This window comes from Typha latifolia, chromosome 15 (genome assembly GCF_019914945.1).
Source record: "Typha latifolia isolate L0001 chromosome 15, TyphaL0001v2, whole genome shotgun sequence".
NCBI classification, from domain to species: domain Eukaryota; kingdom Viridiplantae; phylum Streptophyta; class Magnoliopsida; order Poales; family Typhaceae; genus Typha; species Typha latifolia.
In genome coordinates this window covers 5354632-5368473 of record NC_133100.1, presented here as the reverse complement: position 1 = coordinate 5368473, position 13842 = coordinate 5354632, and the positions used below count along the sequence as shown (strand labels likewise).

Sequence of the window (13842 nt, the reverse complement as noted above, 5' to 3'; positions counted from 1 at the left end):
GCCTGCAGCCGCCGCCGCCTCCATTGACACGGTGAGGCTCCTCTCTCTCTCTCTCTCTTTCTCTCTCTCTCTCTCTCTCTCTCTCTCTCTCTCTCTCGCTTGCACTCTTGAGCTCGGGCTTGCCGGAGCTGAGCTGCCGGCGAGAGGCCAGCCACGGGCTGGCCACCAGCGGCCGGTGCCCTTCCCGCCGGTGCCAAGTCCTCCTCCTCCCTTCCTTTATTCCTCTCCTCTTCTTCTTCTTCCTTCTTTCTTCTTTCTCTTTCTTCTTTTTCTTTCTTCTTCTTCCATTCTTCTTCTCTCTTAGCCCCTTCCTCTGCTTCTAGAACAATGTTAGGCTTGGCCCAGCACTGTAGCAAGCAATGCTGGGCCGAGCCCAGCACTGGTGACATTGTTTTTATTATCTACTTTATTTTATGTTTGTTTATTTATTTAATTAGGTATTACTTTCTTAATTAATGCTGATAAATTATTTAGACATTAATTATTTTAATAATAATGTATATTCTTCAACATGATGATTATTAATTATAATTAGTATAATTAATGATTAACTAGGTTATAAACTATTATGCATAAATATAGGTAATACTTATTTTTATTTAGTTATGTATTTATATTTTTATTAGATTAATAGATAGTGTTGTAAATTATAATTATTAGATTTATGTACTGATATTCATAATATATGCAATTTAAGTAATCTTAACAATTTATTATATACCACCGTGTGTAGAATAAGATACTAGTCTTATTAATTAATTAATTATTTATTTTGCATAATTAAGTAAATACTATATAACTTCTAATTAATCAAAATAGACTAAGAATTATAAATTTATTATAAATAGGTCTTATCTATACTTATATCTCATTTATAATTATTTAGCTTTTACTTTATAATTATATATTTAGAATATTATAAATAAAAAGAAACAAACATTTCTCCTAATGTTATAACTAGCATTTTATGATAATAGTATGTTATAGTATTTGAATCATACCTATAATGTGAATCTAGTTATGTACAAAATAAAAGAAGTGATTTTAAACCTAATAAACTTTTATATTATGCTTGAACTAATTCTAATTGGATAAACGACTAATTAATATTACTTGAATATTTTCAGATCTCGAACCCCCTTATGTGAGACCCCGTGGACCTTACTAGCAATGAGTTGTCACTCGGTTGATTAGCGGATGTGAGGGATATGTGTATTGGGTCTTCTGATCAAATTATGAGTAGTCTTATTCCCTTATTCCCTAGACGCCTTTCTCGAATTAGGATATATTATATATTATATACATGCATGTTTTAACCTTTAGCATAATTATATGACTTTATCTAGAGATGATTTGAGTCAAGCATATTTTATCATGCATTTAATTAGGCTGATCCGAGATATGAGTACATTGGTGATATATAGAGATGATTGGAGATGATTATACTGTTATGATTTTATATCGAGATGATCTCTATCATGAGTGTGCATGACTAGCAGGAGTATGCATGTGTTAGATACATAGTTGGAGTCTGCATTACATCATTTTTCTCTTGGCTTTTTTACCACCTAAATTCTTGAGTTGTATAATCAATTGTAATACTGGATATATGCATATGATTTATCATGTATAGAAAATAATAAAAGTACATGTGTATGTGATGTGATGTGATATGATGTGATGAATGGAATAGTATCTAGTTCGGACTGGTACTAGACATACTCTTAGCGTATGGCAGAGTATGGTGATGGTTGATGGTTGTATTCTTAGCGTATAATATGGTACAACTATCATTGATATATCCTTAGCGTATGACAGGGGTATAATTACTTTTTCTAAGATGCCCTTAGCGTATGGCAAGGTATGATTTATCTACAGAGATACCCTTAGCGTATGGCAGTGTATGAATTATCTACAGAGGTACTCTTAGCGTATGACAGGGTATGCTCTGAGCTTGTGGCATGATGAGTATCGAGTTTGGGGCTGGGTACCGTAGTTCAGCATGGTGGATGATATTTAGAGTTGAGACAGATGATTGTGATTGTGAGAGATATGTGGATTATATCTGCCTCTGACATATACGATTATCTAGTGATTGGCATGCATCATGTATCATCATTGATGTGACTAGTATCATTAGATCATGATTGTTATACATGATATGTTGTTATATTCGGTGATGTTATATGGTAATTTCATTATGTGATATAGTTTTGGTTGAGGATATAATATGCTCATTCATGAGAATTAATTTCATTCATATATATGTCATTGAAGATACATATATACATGCTCATACATGACATCATGTTGCTTTCTAATTCATATTATCTAGTACATGATTTACTCTCTATTTAGCATCACTTATTTGGGGTAAGGTATATTCACTGAGCCTTTTGCTCATGACTTTCTTTATTTCTTTTCTAACCCCCACAGATATTATAGTACATGACACCAACTTGAGATATTCTGATAAGATATTTTAGAGTGCAGATGAGGTGAGCTATAGACGTGAGGTGGTATAGAAGCTAGTTTAACTAGATATTGAGTTGTATCGTTGTTTGTTATATTTGTACTTTATTGTATCAGACGATGATTTGTATAGTACATGTCAGATTATAGTGCACTCGTGTATCATTTGTTTAGTTATATCTTGATGGTTTATTGTGGCCTGTGTGGATCCTGCCAGATTAGGTAGTGGTCTAGTGTATATTATTGTGGACTTAGATATTCATATGTTAACAGATTTATGTGGTTGATAATATGATTCATTTGGTGTTGGATTATGTGAGTATGAATATGTTAGCATGTATTATTTGATGATGTCATGATTATATGTGCATAGGAGTGTATTTGTGCGTGACGGGCCCCGCCCGTCCTATCGCGTGCGCCGTGCGTGCCGTGTGGGTGCGTGGGCGTGCACGTGCCTATGCCTGGCGGGGGCGTTTCATTTTGGGGAATAATCAAAGAGCCCTCAAAATAAAATTGGACAAGTATGCCCTTACATAAGTTTTAAATCACCCATAACATATTTTACTCTTATTTTAGAGGAAAAGAAAAGAGATTAAAGTTGGTGGTAAACTAGTTATTTGATATTTTTTTGTTAATATTAGGGATGAGATTTTTCATAGTTTATAGGTTTAATGTGTACTTAAAAAAATGAGGGGTTCTTGGAAATGGGTAATAGTTTACGAGTTCTTAGTATAATTATCATTACTTTTTAAAAAAAAATTTTGATAACGGGACTTCATTGGAAATGCACTTTCTTTAGATTTTCTTCCCTGGTTTTGATCGGTAGATTTGCAATCATCTTGGCTTACTTGGAGTATTAGTACTCTCATGAAGATATGCTTCTTGAATATTATTTCATTTTGATGATTCTCCTTTTCTTTCCATTGTGCTTAATTTCATGGTTGAGTTTTGAATCAAACAGAGAGAGAAAAAAAAAAATCATGGTTGTGAGAAAATACAAAATACTTGTTATTGATTTGGTAGCTATAGTCCTATATATCTCAAAAAATGAATTTCTCAACAAAAGATTATGTTATATTCCTCGTCCACAAGAGAAAAAAAGAGGACCTAAGGTTGTTTGGAGTCCCTCTAAAAGGACTGTGGAATCTTTTAGATTTTGGGGAAATGCAATTGAAGGGAAAAACTTCTGTGGAAATTTTCATTCAAATTATAGGCCTTAAAGTTCTCTGGAAAGTCTACATGTTTCAACAGTTGCTATTATCCAGCTACAGATCAAAACTAATGCTTTCAAATATATTGCCAGCTTAAAAAGAAGACTATTGCAGCATTTATAATATGAACTTGCCAAAGAGAAAAAGGCACAAAATGAACACTGCTACTGACCCATCATTATTTAAATAATAATTTCCATTGTTCTATAAGGACGTTGCCAAGTTTTGTTTCACATTGACTGGAACAACTTGGATGTTAGAACCATAGCATCTGTCTTGCAACAGCAAATGAAGTTGCTGAAGTTACTATAATTAATTGATATATGGTACATAAAGATAGGCAACTTCCAAAGAAACTGTACAAGGGGCACACACACAAATTCCTATATGGGATTGTCTATCCCATTTGAATAGAGCTCTGAGTCATCAGATAGCTTCAAAAAATGGTTGACATAAGCACCTCTTGAACAAACCTAGATTTCTGCAGTTTCTCTTCATAGTCCTTCTCCAGAGAATCGCTGGATATACACAGCTCCAACCTGCGAAAGAAGAGCCAACAGTTCATTTTTACCTATTAGAGATATAAGCTGCAGATTTCAAGTCAAAGGCAGATGAATGATGCAATTTACTTAATAACGATGAAAACTGCTTCAGAGAAAATTATGTAATTGAAAATTCTTAAGCTTTTATTGAACACATAATAGGTTGTAAGTACATCTGCGGCAAAAATATTTACCTAACCTAAATAATCTAAATGGAACTTAAACAAGGACCTTGTGTTGCAAACATTGTTAATATACACCAAACCTAAAAATTGTTTGTTGCTCTCTCCTGTCTTCATATATATGAAATTCAATACTAGTTGCATACCTACAGTATGTTAAATTGGAATATTCTTCCCCAATCATGTATACATATTTAACAGTGAATCTCTTCAAAAGTTATGTGAATTAACTTTTCCAAAAGGTCTGTCTTGCGTGATGACTTTGTCAATGATCATTATTCATTGCCGAAAACCCTTCTTAGTTACTTGATCTTCCAAGTACCAACTAATCAACAGGAGCTTTTACTTTGACAATGCCATTTCAAAGGATACCTTGATCAACTGGGATATTGTACATCAAAGATAATCTGTCATGTTGCCTTCATTTCTAGTTAATCTTTCTACAGACGATCAACTTGCCTGTTCAACTGTGTTTCCATGTGCCATCAACCCTATTAAAAAAAAAATAGTTCCTTACACTAAATAGGGCTATGAAAAGAGGAAGACAAGACATGAAGCTTCACAAAAACTTCCTGCTTCTTCTGTTGTAGCAGTTTGTATGAGAGGTGCAATAAGAGTGGGAATTGCATTGATGAATAAACAGACACACATAAAGTAGAAAATAGGAAATTGGCTCAAATTTGATTTCTTAAAGTACGTGTAATAATGAATTTGGGGAACTATACAGAAAAGAGTTCTTTTCTACTATATTAATATTGTTCGTCATCTTGTTAGTGGCCCCAATTCGTGAGTCCTCTTTTTCCATAATGAACCATGAGCACCAATTTAGCATACTTACTTTCTTGTCTACTTAATTTGTTTCTAGTATAGATCCCTACTGTTTCTAGTTTCTACTCAAATGCAGAAAACACAGTTCTTTTCTACTGTACCAATATCGGTAATGATCACATTAATGACCCAGCTCAAGGGGAAAAGCGGTGCTGTGGAGAAGCAAGGATGCCAGGGCTTCAAAATTCAGCATGAATTTCAATAACACAATGCAACTTGGTCCAATTGGACTCCCAAGTCAATCCAAATAAATCAGTCTTTCCAAAAGTCTCTTTCTTGTGAGAAAGGGTAGCAAGTTACAAATTGTGGACAAAAGGATTCATTGGATTTGATTTTCTGAAATTCAACAACTACTATTCAATCTGAAGAATTCCTTTCTCATGCAGCCTAACAAGGGAGTTTCCAAATGCCACTAAGTTTGTGCCTTACTTGCATTTCATTATGAACATCATTTATATCTGTTCTCATGATTTCAAAGGACTACTAATATTTCAGTGGTATCAACTTAAGTGGGTCCTATCCCCACTTCTCAAAACACAAGGAGAGAAGAGAAAAAACTATGAAGAAGGACTAATCCTACAACTAAGATAAAGTTCCTTCTCAGAATCAAATATTCTAGCTATCTAAAAACTATATATAGGGCTGTCTTTTCATGCCTTAAAAGTAAAATAATGATATTCAGATTTCAGAGGATACATGTCGTCTCGGCATCTAGAACATGTCCATAACTAATAACACAAATATTCTCCATGCAAATCAAGTACATGAAGGCTAACAAGTGTAACAGTCTTCAAGTTTCCTGGACAAACTCCTGGTGCCACTGGATAGAGATGGGCACCTTTGACCACTTAACAATGGAACTGACATGCAAGACGATCCAATAAGTAAAATATGTATTGTGTACTTCTACCAACAACAATGGCATTATGATTATGAACAACCTACTCAAATTAATACATGCATTTTATATGGGGAATAGACTTAGTATTTTTAGTTCTTCATTATATTAGTAATCAAGAGGAGAGTACCTCTGATCATATAGGGTGGCTGGCCCAATATCTCTCTCATGGTTCTCGTCTACTGATTTCGTATTAAGGAAAGGTATGCTGCAGATAAATTGTGAGATCAGTGGATCGGGGGCAGAATCAGGTGCATGTGTTTTCCTGCGATTAGAGGATACTTCAAAGAATGAACTGACTTCATATGGCATCTTCCCAACTTCTGCCGAACTATTAGTCCATAGGCTTGTTTTATCAGACTTCCTCCTCTGTAAAAAAAGGATTGTTTAAAATTTGATTGTATGATTGTCTGAGGTAATGGAATTCCGCCTTAATATAAAATATAATGTTGAATACCTTGACAAGATGTGAATGTTGCACTATAAAATGTACAATCATATCGTTCCCTGGATTGGCTGCACATACAGGGCATACCTGAAAGAAAGCATGCATCAGCATTATGATAAAGGATTTATGTGTAAATGATGTTTAAGAGGGTTTATTGATAAGTCAGAACATGTCCAAGTGGAGTATGAATAATTGAATAAATGGTGCATATAAGTATATAACAAAAGGAAATATTTTGTAGATTACAAAGAAAGAATAAATTAATATCTCTTTCAAGGTTTCATCCAGACACGAAAATTAATAGACAATAGAGATCAATCTCTTTCAAGGTTTCAACCTTTCCTATTACATCTCATCAATTGGTCAACCAGTTGTGAGATCAATCTAACCTAGTGCCAACAGACTCTTGGTAGCACAAAGTAGAGATCACATCAGCCCTAAGATAAGAGAAAAAGGATTTTACTGGTTTGATTTTTGATGACCTCAACCATACAATATTTATACAACTAAAGCCGACATAAGTATAGTGATTTCAGCTAATTGGTAGATTTTTCCTTGCTTTTTAAGGCTCACAACACACTGAAGTACAGAACTGCTGATTTCTCTCTGGGCGCTCTACGACACTAGTTCAAGACTTCCCATCTTTCAAGATCCATCGTGAGAAAGAGGAATTCAACATGAAGTAACAAATTTCACTAGCTCTGAATTTTTTTTATTTTTCTTTAACTGTTAAAACTACAGAATTTTAAGAACATAAAACTTAATAATAGAAACAATTCGACTATAATTGTTCTAGGGAACAAGCAACATCAAGTGATTGCAAAGAAAAACTACAGATGACTAGAGTGTGAATGAAACCATGTTTATGACCAACTTTAACAAGCATCTCCAGTTGCAACTCTAATTAGAAAATAGCAAAGAGACATTAGATGGTTTTACTTTCCACTCTTAACGAGGATGACTTTGTAAACTTTTCCACACATGTATGGAAGAAGGTAACAGATCATTGGGAAGATTTAAAGGAAATACTTGTGATAATATAGAGGATGTGACCAACCACTTTCCCTACAAAAAGTTTAAAACTGAGAACCTTCAATCCAAAGATAGGTTATAGGATGCATCTTTTCTGCCATTCTGGGAGATCCCTCAATTTGGGTCAGATTCATCTCATAGCGTATGACTACATGATTCAAGGCATCAAACAATCTTAGATTGCATTGACTGTGTGTTTGTTAGTCAAATGTGATGCATCTTTTCTACCATTCTGGGAGATCCCTCAATTTGGGTCAGATTCATCTCATAGTGTATGACTACATGATTCAAGGCACTAAACAATCTTAGGTTGCATTGACTGTGTGTTTGCGAGTCAAAACTTTTTAGCTTGCATCACACTACCACAGTCAGCCAACTTTACCTCCTAAGAGAGTGAAATATTGAAACCAGACACCATATGAGAAAGACATAATTTTGAAAGCTTAGATATGTGGTTGGGGCTCCTATTTGGTAGTTCGTTGCTCCTGACTTATGGTTTAACCACACCTCATGAATGTGATAGATCCTCCAAGGTCATAAAGAGAAAAAATTGCTTGGAAGTTGAAACATTAATCTCTAAGATGAAATAATACATATGTACTCCAATCACAGTTTTCAGACATTTACAACTTACTGAAGTCACTCATAGAAGTGATATCTTTGGTCCTTTACAACGGTTCTTATCAATCCAACTCAGTACGGCTGATAACTACTGCTTCTATATGCAACACTGGTAATTCAAAGACATATTAGAAACATTTAGGAGTTACGACCACAGTATAATCAACATGTCTTCCAATAGTATGTTGAAGATTTTGGCTGTGAAAGGCTGATGGCATGCACAAGCATTTTCTTCATCCATAAGTATATGGGAGCTATACTTTAACCAAAAAAAATTAAAGCTTAACCACAAACTTTTGGTACGTACTTAGGTCATGCTCTGTGCACATATTAGAAGAAATCAAAATTGGAAAAACTAAAATTTTACCGCATTTTTCAAGTCAAAGCAGTGTTCATCTTGTAGATGGTTAGAGAGGAAAGGCACTTCAACATCAACACAGCAGAAAGGGCATGGAAAGTATTCCCTTATATCTTCATCTCCTGCAAGATCCAAAAATAAATGTAATTTCCATAAGAATCCCCTGAAAACTGAAAAGTAGTTTAAGTCAAGTGTGGTGCACTTGACACTTCTAAGCACCCAACATAATGGATAGAACTTGTGTGCATTTGGGATATGATACAAATGCTTCAGAACTATAAAAGGGCACATTGTAATACTTGTCTCTTTTCTCACAGTATGATAAGACACAAAAATGTTTGCTATTAAATATGTAATTTGGAAGATGAAAAATTGGAAAACTAGAAAGAATTCACTGGTAATACTTCATATTTTTTAAGATAAAGACATGTAAAAGAATTCTAATCCTCCTTAGAAGATGGAGGATAAATGTTACATGAGAAATTATTGTTGCATTTGGAAGCTTCTATCAAATTCAGAATCTTCTATCCTGGAAATAATTAATGTAGTTCACAAAGGAAGACGTATATCATCAGTAAGGTACAATGTTCATAAATCATGTGCAAAGATTAAATAGGTTTGACACTTTACTAATGCGATATATGTTAATAACCACTTCACTTACCAATCATTTGGTCAGCATTACTTGCTACTAAAACACCTTTCTACACACACTTTCTTTGGAGAGAAAATAATGGAGATCCACTAAGCATTATCTGCTCAAATACTTGTGTTACCTCCAAAGGTTCAGTCAAAGAAGTTTTCATTACAGGCATTGTTTTAGAAAACAGTTACTTTGGCCACCTTAACGCCAGCCTTAGGCAGCCATTTTCTACAACCACCTAACTGCACCTAGGCATCTGCATTATAATTTGTTATAAAATTTTGTTATGGAGGACACCCTCGAACTTCAAATTAATATTATATGCTTTCAGAATGATGGATTTTGCTGGCTTGTTATGTTCTTTGTAAAGACACAATCTCAATATTTTGGGTTATATGCGATTTCAGTTCATACTTCATTTTCTTGCAAAATTTACTTTTAAGATACTTTGGATACTCAATAATCTAGATTATACTCATATCTAGGAAACCCAAGAGCCTAACTTGCTACTTAGAATATTAAATCTTTCATTGAGCTTATGACCTAGTCCCTCTACTCTCTGATTTTGCTTCCACTGGGAAATTTACACCAATTCGTAGAGGATTAATGTCAACTTGATGGTTAGTCATAAAACACTTTGGAGCCTTCTCATCAATCAATTGTGCTCTAGAGGACCCTGCGTTGCAATCAATCTCCACATAAATAGTCACCAACAAAACGTCAGATAAACGTATCTAATCTACACAAAACTTCACACAGAAGGAAATAATATGGGACTGTGTGGCACAAGTGTTCTATTAACTGCCTTTTAATAAAAAGAAAGCTTTTATCCTAACAAATGAACAAAAGAGTGATACAGCCTACAAGAAACTCCAACCCTAACAATGTAAACTTAACACAATGAGAATTAATAATAAAAAAACAAAAAACGATCCCAACTCGGAAAGGCAAAGGAAACCAATTTCCTAGAATCAGGCATCTCGCAAAGTCTAGAGAAGAACAACCTACAAATTTTCTCATTGCAGTCATGAACAGTAAGTACCAAGAACAGAAAAACCCAATCGGGAAGAACTAGACAACAACAACCATTGCAGTAAATTTGATCAAGAAACCAAGAAAGCAGGAGCAATTGCTTAAGCGAAACGACCAAACTCACAGGTTAAGCTAAGCTTAAGAGTAGAAAAAAAAATTAAAAAAACAGAAACAAAAGAAACGAGTAATTTGAATAGTAGCGAAAGTAGTAGTAGTAGTAACAGTAGTAGTAGACCTGATTGAATAGCTGAAGAAGAAATGTTCCTCGCCGCGTGGATTCTGCAACCCCACGACTCTTCCACCTCCATTCTTGCTCTCTTCTCGTTTCCCCTACGCGCCAAATGAAACCAACTCCTCGAGAGAAATGAGAGAACTTTTGTGATGGGTTTTTGGGGAGAGAGAGAGAGAGAGAGAGTCCTCTTTGTCTGTTTATGGTTTAGACTCTCTTTTTTTGTCACTAAAAAGATGGGGTCTTTCACAACGACTCCATTTGGGGAAGGCATTTTCTTATTTTGTCCTTTCAAACTTCAAACTGTGGAATTAGGTTTCGATTCATCTCCATTTTTTTTTATTTACAATGGATAAATTGTGACAAGAAAATGGGCCACATTGTTTAGCTCGATTTTGAGGGTGTTATTATAATTTAATTAATTTATTTATTATATATAATTAAGCGTATATACTTTCTATAACTTAACAAATATTTTGTTATTAATTCTTTTCATCCAAAAATAGTGATATTTTATTAGCAAAAAAAATTATTCACAAAATTATAATTTGATCCGAATCACAAGGAGGTTAATTGTTGTAAATCACATGGATAAATTATATTTTTTTTTCCAAAAGTATTATAAGACTTTTAATTTTTTTTTAATGATTTTGTTGGATGAGTCATGTTAAGCAGGAATCACATAATAATGTATTATGTGCTATTGGGAAGTGACGATATTACTCACAAAAGAATTCATAAAGTAAAATGTCTATCTAAAAGATATAACATTCTTTGCTTTGTAAGTATTACTTCCCTTATTTTAATAGTTTAAATTTTGCAATTAAATGGTTGCTTAATATGATAATAAACTAAATTAGTGACATAACCTTGGTAAGTGGTACACAAAAAGTTGATGAGAGGCTAAGATGATGAAACCAGGCCAAAAGTCCTTAATGGCCTTATCTTTTTCCCATAAGGGCAATAATGATATTTAAGTCCTAAATTAGTAACTTATTTCAGGTAATCACTGCACCCATCTTATATATGAAGGTTCATCTTATTGTTGGTCACTATTTGGTTACATTTTTATTAATGATTATAAAATGAGGTTTTTAAAGTTCTTAGATCAAAATAGACTAGCTATCTCAAATTATAAGGTCCAAAATGAGATTTCTTTTATCACTAGTAAGTTATTTGTCCATTCACTGAGGACTGTTGGTTAACCTAAATGTTCTATTAATGTCCTCTTAGGTTGAACATCTAAGTCATAAACAACTTTGTTAAAGGACATATTGAAAGATATTTTCCTATTTGTAAAGCTATTCAAGGTCAACAAACTGTTCCTTCTTAGTGCACTTCCTCCTATTCTCTAGTCACCCGTCATGACTGATTGCCCTCACTTCTGCTCATGGGAGAGGGGGGTAGCAGCCTCCAACCCTCGGCTGGAGTGGTGGAGATGGTGGGAGGGTGGCTAAGCTCCTTCTCGCCTCTCACCTGTTTGGCTCTTTGATGGCTTGGGGTTGTTTGAGTTTGAAGTTTTTTTTTATGGTAGCACTTCTTTGATCGTTTTTTCAACTCTGGGCTGGAGCCTTACTTTGTCTTTCTTGTCGTTTGTTAGCGGTTGGAGTTTATATATTGTTTATTTTTCATATTTGATCACTATATGTTGTTTGAACTTTTAAAATATAATAATTTCTTTTACATTATTAAAATTATCATAATTACTACCAAAATCTTTTGACTCTTTTAAAATTATCATTATAATTAATTTTTAATAAAATATTAAAAAATATTTCTTAAAGATGATTATAATAGTTAATAAACATAAGTAAATAACTAAAATACATTTTTTTTTTCTTATGGTGTAACAAAGATTTCTTTTGTTTGACTATGACATTTGATAATATCATATCACTTTTAAACCATTTCAAGTAATTTATAAGAAGTAAAAAAAATATATAATCTAAGTTCAGTTTAATGATGATTAGTTATATTTAATTGGAAAAATGACACTTTTTTGGAAGAACCTTGATGATTTTGATGCCTATGATAATAATTTGAATGGCAACCCTAATTTTTAAAAGAGCAAATTACATTTTTACCTCAACATAGGTTGCCCTGATTTTAAATTACAACGCTAAATTTTAAAATTAAGCACTTCACCCCCTTGTGATCCAAATTAAATTGCAATTTTTACATCTTTTCATCTAAAACTACTCTTACCATCATTAGAGCCAACATTTTTTCATCATTAGTAAATTTCTATGAGGGTAATGAAGTTGACTAAGGCCTAAAGGGGAGGTAAATGGTAAACTATTATTTACCTTATTTAAAAAGGTTTCCAATGTCAAATATGCTAAATACTAGGAAGTGACTATTTCCAGAAGTTATTATCATGTACTATGGTGAAAGGTTGGACTATACAAATATTGGAAAGTGAGGAGGGTCTACGGGGAAGTCACTGTCAACAGGTGCGAACGAGTGGCTTAGAAAGTTCACCATTGAGAGAAAAAGGTATAATTGGAATATTTTTGATCTCTTTCCTCACTAAACGACGAATTAGGTGATGGAGACGGGAAGTAGGAAAGTTGATTTGGGATTAAGGATCCACCTCAAGAATCAACAACAACCGACCTAACTTTTTCTTTGGTTGTTCTCCACTTCCATCACTCAAAAGTTGCCTATCAGACTAATTAATCTATAAAAAGAAAATGATCGCCGTCTCTTACCCCTAAGTTCGGTCTTTAATATATTAATTAACTGACAACTGATGTGATAGGAATAAAATAATATTATATATATAAATTAGTAATATTAAAAAGAGTTTTTTATTTATTTTAGTTGACCAAAACTCTTCATATGAATTAGTAAAACAGTTACCTATTTAGTGTGATATATATTGTTAGTTTATTATTATTTTGAGTTAATTAGTTCTCAAAATCACACATTCTTTATTCACACAAAACACTAGAAAGTGATGGCTTTTAGAAAAAAGAAAAAAATTAGCTTCCCCAAAAACTTTTATTTTCTAAAGTCTGTTTTTTGTTTGTTTGTTTAACCTTTTGCAACCAAATATGACCCCAGGGAAAAAGAAACCGACGGCATTTTAATATTCAAACACTATATAATAAATGTTTCTTCTCACAAAGCACTATACTTCGATATACTTTGAAAGGAACGAATAGAAATGCTTGCATGTTGGCTTAAGGATTCATGCATGCAACTAACAGAAGGGGTTTATCCCACTATTTTGTCTTTTGGTTGCTTAAATAAACTATATATATATATATATATGCACGTATGATGTTAGAGTGTATTTGTTTGAATAATATTTGCTAATATGTTGATATTTTATTATTTGAAA

General features: G+C 33.4%; 1 protein-coding gene across 2 annotated transcripts; it reads right to left on the bottom strand.

The window, feature by feature from the left end:
* Positions 1–3838: 3838 nt before the first annotated feature.
* Positions 3839–10749, bottom strand: LOC140801592 (protein DEHYDRATION-INDUCED 19 homolog 6-like). 2 transcript variants are annotated; one of them, XM_073156768.1, is made up of 5 exons: positions 10503–10749; positions 8602–8714; positions 6591–6668; positions 6264–6502; positions 3839–4222 (listed from the first exon to the last, which is right to left on the bottom strand). In XM_073156768.1, exons 1-5 carry the CDS (start codon positions 10573–10575, stop codon positions 4120–4122), a joined length of 606 nt encoding a protein of 201 aa, XP_073012869.1. In that variant the 5' UTR covers positions 10576–10749; the 3' UTR covers positions 3839–4119. The 2 variants fall into 2 exon arrangements, with proteins under 2 accessions (XP_073012869.1, XP_073012870.1); XM_073156769.1 differs by lacking the exon at positions 3839–4222 and adding an exon at positions 4748–4898 and having other exon boundaries at positions 10503–10706.
* Positions 10750–13842: the final 3093 nt, after the last annotated feature.